At 33.6% G+C, this 18,309-nt stretch overlaps 1 protein-coding gene across 4 annotated transcripts in view; it reads right to left on the reverse strand.

Moving 5' to 3' along the window:
• SYT14 (synaptotagmin 14) overlaps nt 1-18,309 on the reverse strand; it is a 248,816-nt gene that overhangs the window by 49,503 nt on the left and 181,004 nt on the right. For all 4 annotated transcript variants that reach the window (XM_008065675.1, XM_008065674.1, XM_008065673.2 and 1 more), the window contains 2 exons: nt 15,557-15,828; nt 10,164-10,613 (listed from right to left, as the gene is read on the reverse strand). In XM_008065675.1, coding sequence (XP_008063866.1) covers nt 10,164-10,613; nt 15,557-15,828 — 722 coding nt within the window. The remainder of the gene's footprint in view (nt 1-10,163; nt 10,614-15,556; nt 15,829-18,309) is intronic.

An 18,309-nucleotide genomic window follows, 5' to 3' on the forward strand; every position in this document is an offset into this window, starting at 1 on the left:
TATAACAACCTTCAGCCTAAGATATATAGGAAGAAAAAGAATATATATTTTTGTAAGATAATATCTTTAAACTATAAAAAAGGTAGAATTACTCAAATTAAATTCAGAATATCTACAAAGGTTTTCACATACTTTGTCTCATTTATTTAAGCATCATAACCTTATCCAGGTTAGGTGGTACTACTATCCCAACTGCTAACATGTATACCATGGAGAATCAGCCTTTTCACCACACCTTTGTACACCTGACACACAAAAATGTGTACTTCACTCTAACAGGAACTTCTGGTGTTGAATCAGAAAGACACTTGCAGGAGCATGTTCATTTTCAGTGACCAATATTTAAATCATCTTCTTAAAATAAATATCAGAAAATGTATATGCTGGCTTAGCATGTATAATAATTTTATGACCAGAATTATTCTTTGCCCTGAATTAAAATTAAATGCAATGGTTATTTTTTGGACTCATTACAAGTAGAATCCACATAGAATCCTATAGAATCCATAGCACAGATGTGATTGAGACTGAAAACCTAGTAAAAGATCTGCTTCAATTTTAACTTTTAAAAATTAAGTTCCTTTGTCCTAGGGCTGCATCCATATTTCTTAAGCTCACATTTCATTATAAGAACATAAACACATCAAAGGTAAAACTACCTCTTTTCTAAATTAATTTTCAAGCTTCCTACAGTGAAAATCTTTTTTATTTCATTTTTAAAATTGATACAGAATAGATGCACATATTTTTGGGCTACATGTGATTATTTGTTTGACTCATATAATTAAATCAGGATAATTGGGATATTCACCACCTTAAACATTTGTCTTTCCTCTACTCTGGGAACATTCAAATTATTTTCTCCTAGCTATTTTGAAATGTACAATAGAGTAACGTTAACTACAGTCACCTTACTGATCTATCAACACCAGGTATTATAGAACAAATAACTAATATTTTTCAGTACTCTTTAAATTCTGTCTGCCTTAATAGGCACTACTCTGAAAAAGTAGCGTTAAATCCTGTCCACCTCAAAATAAATGCTTAGCAGGTATAACCACAACTTTTTGGGAAGAAATATCCTCAATATTGCTAAATCAGAAAAAAAGATGATATGCAGCATTAATGCTACTGGTTGATTAATAAAAGGTATTCTGATAAAATATTGTTAATATCTACCATGAAAAAATTAATACCAGTTTAAGTATTTTTAAAGTGAAGCATCTACTATTTAAAATTACCTGTCAAGATGCTAAATATGAAAATATGACAATTAAGAATTTTGGTTAAGAAACACATTTGTCCGTCGTATACTTTCTTGTTATTTAAGATTACCATGATGTGAAAATGATTAAAGAAAGAATAAAGTATTGCATCTGTTTGTCATTTCTTTCATTTGTAAAGGGTAGTCCTCAGGAAAAACCTCACTCAAATGTTACTGTTCACTAATTATCATTCACCCACCAAATGGTAAGATAGCAAACAAGAAGCACAGTGTATATAATTATTTCATTATTGTAAAACAGTCAAGAAGAAAGGGAATTTACTTGGAAACACTATAATACAAGGAAACCCCCCAAAATCTGGAATTGATTTATAAAAAAACTGTGTATTTATCCTCACATGTTTAAACTTCAGGCACCTTCAAGCACTCTCCATTTGATGCAGTATAGCTATTGAGATGCTTTTCCCACTGCTCAAAACTGTTTTTGAACTGGTAAATTTTGATGCTTTTTAGTGCTTCTTTTGTTTTTTGTTTTATCTCTTCCACATTGGTAAGATGTTTCCCTTTGAGGACTTTTTTCAACTGGGGAAACAAACAAAAAAGTTGCTCAGGGTAAGGCTGGGTGAATAGGGAGGATGTGGCATGGGGATCATGCCATTTTTGGTCAAAAACTGCTGAACACTCAATGCTGTGTGGGCAGGTGCCCTGATAAATCACCCATCATAAAATGAATAAATGTGTTAAAAGACTCTCCAAAAAAATTCACTGAGGCTGAAAGCAGCTACTCACAACACTAGCTGGTACACTGATGCCAATGGGTTCCTAGACCTATCGGGGAAAGCCTGTACTACAAGGGGCCCGCCCTCCAAAAAATAATTCAGGGTTTTTTTTGGAGGGTCCTCACTCATAAAAGTGCCTCTTTAAAGTAAACTACATATACTTTCACAGATGTTGGTAATAATGAAGGAGGCATGAGTTCATGGTGTCCACATCTAGACACTCACCTAAAAGATTTTAAATAGCAGTTAATATTTAGAATTTGAATACTATATATTCAAATATATATACTTCTTATATTTGCAAAATATAAGGTATATATTTGCAAAACCCTCATGATGTTTTTGCAAAGAACACTATTTTATCTCCTATTGCTCTACTGAATTCATTTTAGAGTGTACTTTATTACAGAATATGCTGTCACTTGGATCCACTTATCTGTTATAATCTACTCTACCATAAAATGATCAAGCAGCATTCTCTTTTCATAAAGCGTTTGTTAATCTTTCATTAGCATTACAAACAACTGAAATTGGTATCTTGGAAATGCAAACTGCACAAAAGAGAGCAGCAAAAGAAAACACTACCTATACTTCAAGTTTATTTTTTGATTTTCTGGCTTATTTTTGAAAAAAATGAAAAATACGTTAAATAAGAATGATGTATAGGTTGGACACTGATGGTGTAGAGGTTAGTATTTGGATGGTTCAACAAAATGAATCCCAATTATGTTGTTTGATGTTTTTTATTCCCTATATTAAATATTTTTTAAAATTTACTCACTGAAATTTAAGTTTTTCTCAATTTTTCTGCATGTTCAAAATTTCTTGAGACTTGATTCTTAAACTTGACTTCTACTTTTCCCTACAAAACTAAGAATCTGATGTAAACAAGTCTTCCTTTTATACCTATTTTAGCTTCTTCATTTCATTTAAAGATGTATCTGATAACAATTCTTCATGTGCGACTATAGTTATTCCTCTCTACCAGTAATGTATGCTCACTTATTTTCTCTTTGAAAAACTGTCTCTAGGCCAGGCTCGGTGGTTCAGCCTGTAATCCTGCGCTTTGAGAGGCCGAGGTGAGTGGATTGCCTGAGCCCATGGGTTCGAGCCCATGGGTTCGAGACCCACCTGGGCAACTTGGCGAGACCTCATCTCTACAATAAATAAAAAACTAGCTGGGCATAGTAGAACATGCCTGTAGTTCCAGCTACTTGGAAGGCTGAATGGAAGGATTGCTGGAGCCCAGCAGGTTGAGGCTGCGGTGGCCGGGAGCAGCCACTGCACTCCAGTCTCGGCGACTGAGTGAAACTCCAACTCAAACAAAAGAAAAACGGTCTCTAAATAGGTCTGTAACTACTTAGTTTTATACTAAAATGAGCCTTGACTCATATTAGATGTTGTCTAGGAAACTGAATTTCACAAATGCAGCTTTTTCCTTCATGTAGTAATTTTTAACAGTGATCATTAGTTTATCACAAAGTATTTTATTTTAAATTGTTTTTGATGAAGAAGAGTAATCTATATTTGGAAAATGTAGATTTCTACTGACAATGATAGTTGTAAATTATAGAGAATATGAAAATGAGTGAAGCTAAGTCTTGAAAGGCATTTGCTAATAATACAGTATGATTCTTATAAGGATATACATTTGAATTACAGGATATAAGCAATAATTTACCTCTCTTAAAAATAAAAGTAAGAGTACAAATATCAAACCGAATTGATTTAATCCAGTAACATTTGACATACAGGGATTTGAGAAATTAAGATTGAAGTTATAAGCATCTACAAGCTCATCATTGTAGTAAGTCATTAGGAAGGTAGATCACTCTTAGGAGACAACGGCATTATACTCTTGACTGAAAAATGGCATAAGCATAGGTCCCTAATGAGGTCAATTATTATTTAAAAATAAAACAACTCCTGATTGGCTCCTGTAGAATTACCCTAAGATGCATGCTTATTGGATTCCAGGTTATGAAAGATTCTTAATAGGGCTGTTTTAAGGATGCTGACACCTATCAAAAAAAGGTTATATGGAACTGAGTAAGAATTTAGGAATGATTAGGTTTATCTAAACATGTTGGTGAATCAATTTAATAAGTATTCATTGATATCCTAGGTTCTATGAAAAATACCATATGAATAAAATAGCCTGTATTCTTCAAGTGTTTAAAATATAGAAGGAAGATTAAACACAAGTTCAAAAACAAAAAAAAAATGTGACTAGCTGCAAAATGAGCACCAGAGGCAATACACTCAGACTAATACATACTGTATGCACACCCGTCCATCTATTCAACATTTATACAGCAATAACCAGTATTGGATTTTGCATATACAAAGACAGATAAGTTAAATAGTTTAAATTATGTTAGAACTAATCTATACATTTATATAAAGATGGGATTTAAATTAGACTTTAAATAAAATCTGAGGTTTAAATAGACAAATTATGATGGGACTTGATATTTTAGTATAATATAAATAAAGGCAAATCCCTGATGATATATGTCATCACTTTAATATTAATCCTATTATTCTCTGTGCTTCTCCACTAACACAAACTCCCATTATGTTCTTTTTCAGAATCTTTTTACCATGCCTCCTTGGTACTCCTAACCTATGATAAACTACTCTAAAACTTTAGTTTTTACTCTGAACCCAAACATCTTGCTTTAATGGAAGATCATTTACCCTTGAGGATACATAAAGTCCCTGTGGACTTTTCATTCTGGTTTCTCTTCATATCCCTTGTTCTCAAGGTCAAGAAGCAAAGTTCTCTACTGTTTCTCAAACACTGCTTCTCTAAAAATCATAGAAAAGAACAATTTTCCTTTAAAGCTCATGCCATGCTGTCCTCCAAGATATTTTGTCCTCCTGGACATTTCACCTTCCCTGAATACCTTAACAACATGTGGCACACTAAACTCCCTCTGGGAGTCTGCTTCCCAGGGAATCCAATCTATAACACATATAGAGCCTTGGATTCTTTCAGAAGAAGGCAACTCCATTAGTCAATTCCTGCTTCATCTGATTCTCTGCCATAGAGATTTATACACTCCTTATTCAGAAGATCAAATGTTATCTGCCAGCCAAGGTTATGCTTTAGTAACAAACAATTACACATTCTCAGCAATTTAATACAGCAATGGCTTACTTCTTGCTTATACAACACATCTATTGTGGACTGGCAAAAGAGGGTACCCTAAAAGCTGGAAGGCATTAGCACCTTTCAGCCTGGTAAGACTTTGAACTTTTGGATTCTATTCTTTTTGACTCTTGCTTTTAAACCTGCCATTTCCTCCTGAACTCTTCTCTTACTTATAATACTTACACTTTGTCAGCTGTAGTCAATAATAAACAAATTCAAGCTATCCTTTTTACCTAGGGCTACATGCTCATTTTTATGTTAACTGCAGTCCATGTTAGTGTAGGGGATAGTTTCACAAAATATTTTATTGCTACATCACATGCATCATCATTTTTCTAGCTTCCGAATCAAGTTTCATCATTGTCTACTGCCTGACTCCAAAGTATTTGGGGTTTTTAATGCAGAAGCACTAATTCCATGCACCAATTTCTATATCAGAGTAAGTTAGTTTATACTATGATAACCAACACAATTTCAACAGGCAGAGATTTAAAATCTTTTTACAGGAAGAGGCACTATATATTTATGACCAGTAATACAATCTACCACAAAAATAAATATACCACTCATAAGTTTCTTTCTTTATAGACCTGAGGTATTAGTGAAAATTCCCATTTTTGTTGACTTGTAAGCATGACTTTTTAGTGGACAGAACATAGAATTCAGTGCTAGGTACATGTCTTTGCTATATGTCTCTTCACGTCACTCCAGAGTTATCAATATTTCTTTCTGAGTGGCTGCTGTTGGTAAATTTAAAGTAGTTTTCATATTTTTTACTTATTTCATTAGGGATCTGTGGAGAAAAATTCTGTGAGGGAGATTCCAAACAACATTGTCTATTCCCTTCTTTGAAGCTAGCCCGTATATAAGAGACATGCATAAAATGGTCTCATATCTTTCTTTAAATTGAATTTTACAAGTTGTCTTTCCCAAAATTTCTGGAAAATCACTGACCTTGGAATCAAAAAATGTGCATTCCAGCCTAAGCTCTGAACCAGGTGGCCATGAGAAACTAGCCAAACAATTTGATCTCTCTAAATTTCTATGGCCTTACTGAAGAATGAGACGGGTGAACTCTGTGATCAGCTCTAATATTTTATAATTCTATTTTTAAAAAAATCAGTGTCTTTTTCTTTCTAAACTTTTTAAGACAACACTTAAATATGAAAAGTTTAAAAGTAAATTACATAGTGACTTTCTCAAAGTTATTGTGGCATTCATTGTGTTCACATTAAAATAAATGAACACTTTAATGTCTATTCACTAAATAAATATTTACTAAGGAACATATATAGGTCATGTATTAAGCTAAGTGCTAGGGGTACAAAAGTTAAGACAGCTATTAAGCAATTATAAAGAATTACAAAAGGGAAGGTAGTACAAGAGTTACAAAAAGGGGATTCTAACAATCTAGAGAGTCAAGAAAAGCCTTTGGTGGAAAAGAGTTTAGCTTAGAAGAAAGATAATGAATGTGGAACAGAATATGTAAAGCAGTATGAGTCAAAACACAAGTTAATAATATTAATTATAAAAGTTTGTTATATATAGAAAGTTATAAAACAAGCCTAATAAGCACTAGGCTAATATACCTACACTGAAGAAGCAGCCATAAAGAAGGAACTAAGAACCATGGAGGCTTATTTCTAGGTTTTGATACTATTCAAGGAACTATAGCTAGAGTTTGCCCATCAGGATTTCAAAACTGCTTTGGATCAGTAACTCTTTTGCCTCTATTTGCCCTTTTTGAACTGTTATTTCTATGTCTTACAGCTTTACAGCATCCAATTGGATTGTATGTTGGAAGTGTTAGTAACAGGTAACCTCTCTTTAGTTATGTAGTTCCATAAATGAGAAGATTTTTTTCCTAGAGGCAGTACTTAATGAATTATGCCAGGAGCCCTATTCACTCCAGTTTTAGTTTTTTTACTTTGAGCTAATGATGTACTGGGATGAGATTCTGGGGATTCTAGACTGGAGTGAATGTATTTTACATGTGGGAAGTATGTGAATGATGGAGGCCAGAGAGCAGGCTGTGGTAGGCAGAATTCTAATATGGCCTCATGACCTTCATTCCTTGGTATTATTCCTGTAATTAAATTACATGACAGAGCAGTTTTGAAGGTATAATTAAGATTACAAATCTGTTGACATTAAGATAATGTATTATCTGGTTGGATCTAACCTAATTATATGAGCCCTTTAAAAGCACAGCGCTCTCTCTGAGTGGTAGCAGCAAAAATATATCGAAAGCATGAGGGGGATTCAACATGAAGTCCTCTGCTGCTCACAGATGAAGGGGGTCACATGGAAGGACCTGAAAGCAACTTTTAGGAGATGAGAGAAGGCCTCTAGCAGTTCCAGCCAACTACCAGCAAGAATATGGGGATCTCAGTTTCCCATATTCCTCACCAATTTCCATTGTTACCTAACTCTCTTTCCAATATATATTGGTAGAATCAGAGAATATTAGAGATGGATAGAACCTCAGAGATCATTTTGCCCATTCCTCTCATTTTACTTATGAGAAACCTGATGCCCAAAATGATTAATTTATGTAGTTTACATGGCTAGTTAGTAAAGAGAAGTCATTCTTTTCAACTCTTAGTTTACTTTCTATCATGCCATGATCAAGGAGGCATACTTCAAAATATATCTTAATTTTAACTACAGGGAAAGTCACTGTTTAGTCCTTACAAAGTCATTTTGGTGACACTGGTCTATTTCTCTCTCAATGTATTGATCCATCAGTTCCTGAAAAACTAGCTATAAAACCAAATTTTATATGCAAAATTCTATTTTCTAGTATTATCCATGAAAATAAGTAAGTTTTAAATATGTTTTAATAGTAGTTTGCAAATTCTTTGGCTAAATTAAAACTTTCCCTTGCCAAAAGGCTAATTAATATCCTTGCAACAACAACAACAATAACCAATAAGTAATTATTCAAATGCTATTAGCATAAATGTTTAATTATGATATACCTCTCACATATACATTATTACATCTTACAAAATTAGAGCGAAACTCACCCAAGTAAATTATTATCACAAGACTTCCCCATATAGTTAATATTAAAACTTAAGCAAAGAGAACATTAACACTACAGTATTTATAAAATATATACATTCTTTCAGTGTTATATTTTAATAACACAACTGACAGTCAAAATTATGAGTATTAATTGCCTACTTGTGGTATGCTGGGTTGTTTCTGGCACAGAAGTCAAAAACAAGCAATGGAATTTTGAGAAGGAGAGAAAGAAGAAAGCAAGAGAGAGGAGCATTTAAACATAGCTGTTGAATTTGAGAAATGTGTCAATGCAGAGAAAAGATTCTCTAAGAGCAGAAGATAAACAATTTTATTCAGAGCTAAATGTTATATCTTAAATCTTAAAAGCTATTTATTTAACAATGTCTCCTTTTTGTGAAATTTGGCAAAAAAAGATTATAAAATCAATGACTATAAGCTAACACATGTAGGTACACATGTAAGTAATACAAATTACTTAGTTTGACTAGAGGTAAGGACATATTTTCTACAGCTTCATTTTCTTTGTGAAATTAATATAATTAAAACAGAATTAAGAACAGATGATTTGAAATAAATAAGCAATACAAAATACATGCCTCCTGAAGGTACATTCTTTCTATTCTAATTTAAATCAGTTAGTTCTATATAAGGGTGTTTTTTCCGTAGAATAACTAGTAATCACTCAGACCAAATAATAAGAAAGTTTAAAAATCATATTAATAATTGCAGATATTCAATTTTATGAATAATTTGTTCTTTTCCCCCTGAAATATTGCATTAATTTTCCTATTTTCTCTTCTCTTTTAAACTGCTGATATCATTTAAAAAGGAATTTCCTCAAAATGGTAATGCTGAAAAATTAAAAGGATAAGTTATCAATTTTCCCAATAAAAATTAAATCTTATCCTACAAACCTATGTGAATATACTATGCTTACCATCATCTTTTTATATTTAAAGATGCTGAGGTCATCTATTTAAAATGGTATGGTTTGTTTGTGAATAAAGATTCTATAAGATAAAATGCTATATGGTGTAAATGCAATGAGACCCTAAACTTGGACTTGGGTTTACACATTTGAAGGCTTTAAATGACCCTAAAATACTATACCTTTAAAATATAAATCTATTCTAAAATTTGTATATTTATATTTTAAAATTCTTTTTATTCAATATAGCAGAGAGCAATAAATACAAATTATAATTTACATTTATAGCACATCACGATACTCTCATAATTTAAATAATTATGAGGTATAATGTTCCTCCCTGGTTTAAACAAACAGTGCTGACATGTATTTCCTGTGATTTGCAATGACTTGCGGGAATTAAAAATATGGAGAGAGAAAGATTTTTATGTGTTATAATCTGGGGGGAAAAAAGAGAAAAGTAACTCAAAGCTTAAGTGTTCTCCCAGAAATATTTCAAAATCTTTGTTTAGAAAGGTTGGAAAGTATGAGGGAAGATTGTTTTGAAACTTTTAAATAATTTCATGGCAGTCCTGGAAAGATAACCAGTCATGACCTAAGGAGAAGTACATATTATGTAAGAGTAAATAATTTCTGCAATATAGCAAGCAAGATGTAGAGCTGGATAGTTCTTAATCAATCTCCTAATTATAACTAGGAAAAAGAAAACAATATAACCCATATGGAGTTTGAATGATATCATAATCATCAACCATTTAATAAATGTTCAACAAAGGAATAAATATGTAAGACTTTGGGCAGGAACTCTGTGAAGATTAGAAAAAAATACAGAAAATAAAACATGAATCACTTTCAAGAACAACTTTTGTAGATAAGAAAAAATTATACATACCTATCCAGGGCTTAGAAATTGTTGCAAGGGTATGGTTACTGTGTAAAAAATTAGACTGGGAAAGTTGTTGAGTTGATTAACGATTTTAAAAATTGAATGTATCATATATCATGAACATAAATTGCATTCAGGCCATTTGATGAGATACTCACAGAATGATTGTAAGAAGGTTCCAATATCACAGGCAATGACATTTTCCCTTGAAGATTCAATTTTGTTAAATAAAAAATCTTTTCCCCCACAATCTTTTCTTTTTTCATGCGATGTACACCATACAGTCTAAACCGAACTGCATAATTTCCAATCATCTCAGATTCAACATGATTAAATTTAAATGTTTCTGTGAAGACAGGGCATGGTCCTCTCTGGATGCTGGTTTTTGCTCTTTGTTTCTTTATAGGTAGAAGAACAAGGTGTACTTGCCATGAGTTGCCACCTGTCCTGTTATACGTTGGTATGTCTGTGACAGCTGTCACTGTTACCAGAAGCTTCTGTTCTTGTGAGTCATAGTCAAAAGTCACATCCAGTGTGCCATATTTAGCTTCTGGTTCAGGATCAAAAGATTTGGGGAGCTGTGAAGATGATCCTTGAGCTGACATATCCTAAGAAAAGCAAAGTTAAATATTTTCAGTTTTTAACTCTATTATTTAATCTAACATGTAAATAGATACCTGATATTTCTTTAGGAGGAGGATGTAAAAACAATTTTCATTTGCTGCCACAAAGAAAGTAACACAGTAATAACTAACAGTCAACTACAGTCAAAAGCTACCCTATAGGGCTAGAATAGAATAAGCAGTAAGTTAAACCCAACACTTATAATAAAAACACATTTAGAATTTAATATTCATCATCACCATTCTGAAAACGTTTGATGTTTCTATAAATGAGAATTAAAGTATATCCCTTAATGTATATCTCCTGTTCCTTTTCTAAGAAACTACTAAATTTTACTTTCTGCATTATAAACAATACAATTGACAGCTCAATATTAGGTTGAAAGAATGGGAATATAAATAAAATATAATGCAATTTAAAAAACTGATTCTATTTTCAGGGTTTGTTCTAAAATGTCCCCATCTGCTACAGAATGCAAAGATAATCAGACTTAAAAATTAAAGGAGAGGTGAAATATTGAAGTATATATACAAAGGTCTCAAATTATTTGCAGCCAAATATTTATTCTCCACAACACAGACTACATTTACTTCAATTTTTAACTAAAATTCAAAACAATATATTATTTTCTAATATTAATTACTACTGAAAATGGGGGCCAGGCACAGTGGCTAATGTCTGTAATCGCAGCACTTTGGGAGACACAGGAGGGAGGACTACTTGAGGCTAGGAGTTTGAGACTAGGCTGGGCAACACAGCAATATCTCATCTCTATAAAAAAAATAGCTGGGTATGGTGGTGCATCCCTGTACTCCTAGCGACTCTGAGGCTGGCTTGAGCCTAGGAGTTTGAGGCTGCAGTGAGGAAGATCCCGTCCCTTCACTCCAGCCTGGGTGAGACCTTGTCTACAAAAACAAACATACAAACAAACAAATAAACAAATAAATAAGTAAGCAAATAAACAGAATATACATTTCAAAAGTTCAAGAAAGATTGACACTGTATGTTTTAATTATGAAATTAAAGGAAATTACACCCATTTTACCTGTCATTGTCTCAAATTCCTGCCAAACTAATGATCTTGAATATGATAGCGATTTCAGTTGGTTGCTGACAATGCCAAACTAAGATCTCTGATCTTTCAACTACACCACTTTGTCCCTGCAAGTATTTTAACAAATCTTAAATAATTTTTATTTTAAAATGTGAACCAATTTAATAAATTTATAAAATGTTCTAAACTTTGATTTCATGCCTACTGTGGCAGTGAATACTACTGAATAGTCTTTCCTTCTTCCATTTACTCAAACAAACAAACACTCCATGAGTTTTAGCTAGAAATACCGTGCACATGAGACTATACTTCAGAGCCTCTGTTATAGCTGATTATGACTACATAACTCAGATTTGGCCAATGGAATATAGAATTTATGTGTGAAACATTCAGATCGGGTTTATATAAGAAATCACTTGCCCTCCACTCCCTGTCTTACTCTTCCCACAAGCAGATATACAGATAGGATGTGTGGGTCAGCTTAGACCATGTGGACTAGGACGATACTCTAGAAGATGGTAGAGTGACAGAAGAGAAGGGACTAGGACCCTGAATGATCTTATAGAGCAAAGTCATCATTCATCCTGGACTGCTCTTGAACAATAGAGAAATACGTTTCTATGTTCTTTAGTCATTGTATTTGGTGTGGGTATTGGAGGGAGGGGGAGCATTTCTTTGTTATAGGCGTTTAACATGTACCCTAACTATTGTACCTACTATATGTCAGGACCTATTTTAGGTTGGGAAAGCTCCTCTTTCTGCAGAAGAGAACCAAAAAGACATCTATAAGTCCTTGATCTTATATACCTTATGTGCTAGTTGGTGTGTTGTACAGAAAAAAAAGACAAATAAATAACAATACTTGGGGAAAGGGAACGAACTCTCATAAAAGAATTCAAATTTTTTATGTGGTATGAGGAAATCAGAATAAATATATTCTTAGTCTGTTAAAGAAACTTACAGTTTTAAGCAAAATATTTAAATGTATACAACTTCATAATTAGTAATTAAAGATTATTAAATATATGGCTTTGGCGTTTCAATTAAATATTTTCTAAAATAGTATAGTGACTGCTAAGGTTTTCAGTCAGTAAATTTTTTAAATCAGCTATTTTTGTTTTTTAGAACAAAATTTCTAAATTTTGTTTCTCTTGGTGCATCCTTAATTTTATTTTTCTTTTCTGCTGAATATTCCAACAATTCTTGTGAAATCCCGGGTTAAGAGGGTGGAACCTTTGCAGATAAAGCTACTATTTGCATTCTGCAAACAGACAGTAAGAAAATAGTCCTTTAATTCAAGGTGACTGAATCAGTTTTTAAAAACCTTTAAATAGCAACTGGTCATCAACAGAGTTTATTAAGTCTTTGCTATGGAATTCTTCTGAACCCTCTCTCCTTTCCAAGTTCAACTGTGTATGCGTATGAGCTCTAAGATAGCTACAGCCTGGATTAAACCAAGAGGAAAGTAAGAATTTTCTTATTTAACACATGATATCTATTAAAGGGATACAAAGAGACTTGGAATAGTGGTTCATTCCTGTAATCCAAGCACTTTGGGAGGCAGTGGCACACACCTGTTGACCCAGCTACTTCGGAGGCGGAGACAGGGGAACCCCCTGAGTCCTGGTGGTTGAGGTTGCAGTGAGCTGTGGTCATGCCATTGCATGTGCCAGCCTGGGTGACAGAGTGAAAACCTGACTAAAAAAAAAAAAAAAAGGAAAAACTTGGAAAAAACACAAGAGTGAATTTTATATTAGCATAGGCTATCAGCATTCATATCTAAGTATTTATGTAGTGTGTATTTGCTGTATTATTGTTTGAATAAATTCAATGATGCCGTAAAAGACAAAAAAACAAAAACAAAAACAAAAACCAAGCAGGATGGAGGAAATTCCAAAGAAGTGTTTACAGACACCAAGTTAGCAGCTTCTGAAATAAGAAAAAAACTCACAGTATGTGTTAACTATAGATAATGAGTAAGGAAGTAGCTCGTGAGACACTGGCAGAATTCAGAAGATATATTAAATATAGATAGTAATTAAGCTAATACCTGTAAGATATGCCAAAGACAGATGGACAAAATAGAAAATATGATGGAACAAGTAAGTGTCAAGTATAGAAAGGGATGAAAAGCAGAAGCCATGATCACGTATGTTGCCTCTGGGCTGACAGCTCTGTCACTTATGTGCTCTACTTAAAAAATGTAAATAAAATTTGCCTAGTAGGTTAACTGGCAAATTTCAGTGGTGGTCAGGTGTACATCTACATCTCTCCCATGAAACAAGTGTTTGCTGATGGCTCTTGGTACCCTTACTCAAATCTCAACTCTGGTCCTTGTTAACACATCATAAATAGGAATGCTGATGAAACAGAGCCAGGAAGACAAGACATATGGGTACTGTACAAAGCAGAGCTCACACAGTGTGATCTTGCTACCTATATGTACTGGCAACTTGTCCAATCCCATCTTGCTAGTCTTATTTCTTGTTTTTTATCTGACACCCCCCACACACATACAATCTGAGCATATTAATTTGGTCTGTGAGTCCTTTTGGGAGAGCTTGCCTGGTGGTGTACTTGAAGGGTACCAATAAATCAAAGTAATTTCATACACAATTTAGATTAAAATCACAATATAAATACTTGTTAAGGGTACTGTTTTTGCAGTCCGACAGACTAGGTTTGAATTATAGTTTCACTACTTAAGAACTGCTTGTACTTGGCCAAACTGCTTAGCTCTCTGAATCTTAATGTTTTCATTTATAAAATAGAATTAATAACTTCCTGAAGTGGTTGTTAGAACTCAATGAGTTAACCATGTAAAGCTCATAGCAAAATTTCTGGCACAACTGGTGACAGTTATTGTTAATTCCACAATCCAGGCTCCCAGATAGCTTATTAGCTATCTATATAGTTTGCAAAACTACAAAACAGTTGTCTCATTTATTTAGGTGATAGAATACAAAAAACATTCTTGTGGAAAAACATAATATATTGATATGTTAAACTTAAAATATCAATGTAGAATTTCCCTCTAGGTCAGATACTATATTATAATATTAAAACTAAGGAAATTCTGTTTACAGCTTAACTGTTCTGTATATTGGGAAATGACCTCCATTATTTAATTTTGGCAGAAGATCAGAAAATTCACCTGGTAAGAACACAGACATACTATAGTATTACTGAATGTTGTCTGGAGCAAAAGTTATAAAAACTTGCTATCTAATCCTAAAAATAAACACTACCTTATAAAAAATCTCTAGATTGCCATTATAGCTTTCATCAGCATAGAAAGAGTAAAACATGTTTTTAGAACATAGTAATACTTCAAAACTGCAACACAATTATTTTTGTTGTCATTTTCAATTTTTGCTCCCAAAAGTAGTGAAACTCAACCAAATACTCTGAATGCATGTAGCCATGGATTCAAATCTCATAAGTAAAGCTGATCATTGCACATTAACTGATATGAAAATACAATAAGATTATTTTGAAAGACTTGTGAAACATATTAATAAATAACCTCCCAATAGTAAAAAATCTAAAATAAAATAATAAAAATAACATAAATCGCAATATCAAGATGAGAGAAAAAGGTAAATAATTCCAGAATGTTTTATATAAGGTGTTTAAAAAAACCTTTAGCTACCCATTTTTCTTCGGTGGTGGGGGTAGGGAAGTGGGGGGAGTGAAGACTAGTTGGAACAGTCCTGGTAAGTCGGATAGATAAAGATGAGATTAAGGATGACACTGGTATCATAAATCACAAAGGAATAAGACAGTGATAAAATCAATTCTTTTTACCAAGAGGAGAAGCACAGGATTATTACCCTCCAAATAATATTTATTTTCAAACTTGCTTTTACTTACTTCAGGGCTCAGGACTGCAGTGCTGTCACTTGGAACATCTTCTTCATATCCTTTATTATGATAACTTTCTATTTCATGACCTGTGCTTCCTTCACTCGGGCACTTGTTATATGAGCATCTTGGACTGTTGCTGCAGTGGGAAAATTCACATTTACTGTCTCCAACTTCTGAGGGTGTACACGAAAGATGGGGAGAACCACTGTCATCCTGATATGGTGGTGGCTGCAATTCATCCAGTGGAGGTGTTCTTCTCATTCTCTGAATGCAGCTTCCTGATAATAATTAAGAATCTGGTCACTGTTTCCAATTAGCCTCAACATGCATTACAGTCTATAATAATTGTAAATAACTTCAAAAAATGGGATTAAATTGGTGGCGACATAACTATTAGATTTACTAATGGGTTATCTTCTTCTCTTTTCAGATGCACACATAATCTGGTTCCTGACTCTTCTCCTTCTACATAGTAAGATTAGGAAAAATAAAAGCCATGTATTAAGAGAGACTTTGTTATACCATAAAAATGAAAGAGTGATAAGTATTAAATAGCTTATTTATTTGGTTCTCTCTGAAAACAATCGTGCAGCATACATACTTCTTCATCATCTGTGGCCTCTACAGTCAAAATAATAAAAATATGATAGGTAAAAGAAACCTAAAAACCTCATCTATTTTATTTAGTTACTGAGATTAACATAAGCTAGCAGTGCTAGAACTGTTTTTCTACATCTGTCTTGGATCCAGAATCCTAAAATGAGGTGCACTGTGAATCAGGCTTAATCCCTGTGTGCTAACCTCTGTCTCTTATCCTAATTATTAAGACCCTCTATCACAGTCTACACCTGTGTCTGTATTCTTTCTAGAGTATGACTCCACCTTGTCGCTAGTGGGCATCTCTACATCTAGCAGTTAATGTGAAACCATATTTGCTTTCATTCTTATTCTTTTAATTTTTACCTGAATGATTCATATCATTGATTGAGAATAACCATATCTGTGAACAAAGATGGAATTGGGGACAGGAGGAAGATAAGGAAATAGAGTCCAGTATACAATTTAAGACAGCTAAGTCTGTGTAGATAAATCCAGAATACAATATCAGATATTAAATTTTAACACTGCTCATTTTTTCTTTTGATGAACTGTGCATCTTCTTTTTCAAAAGGGACCCTGAAAAAGGTATTATGTATTATAATTGTTATGGAGTTCAGTTCAAATATTCAAGTTCCTCTGTTGAACTGTATGTAAACAGTTGTTACACTGTATTGCTTAGGAAATAATGACAAGAAAAAAAGTCTGTACATGTTTGTACAGATGCAAACATCCATTTTCCCTTTGAATATTTTCCATCTATGGTTGGTTCAATCCACAGATGCAGAACCCATGGATATGGAGGGTCAACTGGACTAACTTTAGTTTACAAAACATAAGCAAAAAGTTTAAAGGTTACTGAATTAATATTGTTGAAACTAAATTAGAGAAGGCAGATTAGACATATTGCAAGTAGTAGCCAAAAATCCCACAAAATTCCAGAATAGAAAAGAGACAAATGGTTTTAAGTAATTATCTATCTTGATCCATTTATGTGGGATAGGTAAGTGTGTGTGGTTGGCAGTTGGCAGGCTGATTCAACCCGATCCATGTCCTGTTTCTCTTCCAAGCCTCATTCTAGTTAGAGTGGCCAAGGAGATCTCAGAAGATTTCAGAGTAGAGCTTCTAGGAAAGTTTTTCTTTTCCTGATAAAGGCAGGTAGACTCAACTGGCATTCCTTTGTTCCTTCATCTTTCCTCTTCCTCCTGCTTGGAGGGGAGGCAGTCACTCTTGTGGCAAAGAAGTGACAAGCATGAGAATGAACACTAAAAATAGAGAAACAGAAAAATGGAGTCCGAATATCTGAGACATCACTAAGTAGCTATCACCGAGCTTGATGCCTGAGACAAATAAATCCTGATTTGTTAAAGAAAAACAAAAACAAACCCTGATAGTTAGATTTTCTGTTTTCAAATACATTATCAACTGATTCAATCTATAAATTATTAAATTGACACCGTCCTCTCCTTTAAAAACGCATCTTTAATCAATCATTAATTACATTAAATGGCAATAACTACTTTCTGTAACACGAAATCCATTAAAATTTTCCCAATGTAGTTCCAGGAGTCAGCACACCATCTGTTCCCTTACCTTTTTCCTTAGAAGAGAGGTGATCTTTCCCATAAGTCTCTCAGCATACTGCCTCACAGATCTCACTGGACAGAGTCACATGTCTATTCCTAACCCCATCACTGATAGGAGGAATGGGATTACCATGATTGGTTTAGATGAATCCAAGCCATTAAAATTTGAAGCTGGGTATGGGACCAGCTTTACTGTTCATATCTACATAGAAAAGAGTAGATGCCTGAACAACGTAGGATCCAGAGGGAAGGATGAAAGAGTGTTGGCTAGAAAGCAAACTTGATCCAGTTCTTGCCTTCCTCATCCTTCAATTTGGCAACTCCACCTCAGTTTTCATCTTGATTACTTTTTCTCTCTGTGGTTCTTTTTTTCCTCAATAGCTATTCCACTACAATAATCTTTTTCTGAACTTCCTTTTGATGTGCTAGAAAAACATAATTTCTGTTGGGTACTAATGTTGCACTCTATTTCCTTTGGTTTACTTTATTATATCTGGTCCCTGCCTAGTTGCCAGCCAACTAGTATATTTTTCACAGCTGGGCTCCAGTCATCTGGCATTTGTTTATTAGATTTAG

The sequence above is a fragment of the Carlito syrichta genome, unplaced genomic scaffold, assembly GCF_000164805.1.
Source record: "Carlito syrichta isolate Samal-C Ts95f unplaced genomic scaffold, Tarsius_syrichta-2.0.1 Scaffold308767, whole genome shotgun sequence".
Classification (NCBI taxonomy): Eukaryota; Metazoa; Chordata; class Mammalia; order Primates; family Tarsiidae; genus Carlito; species Carlito syrichta.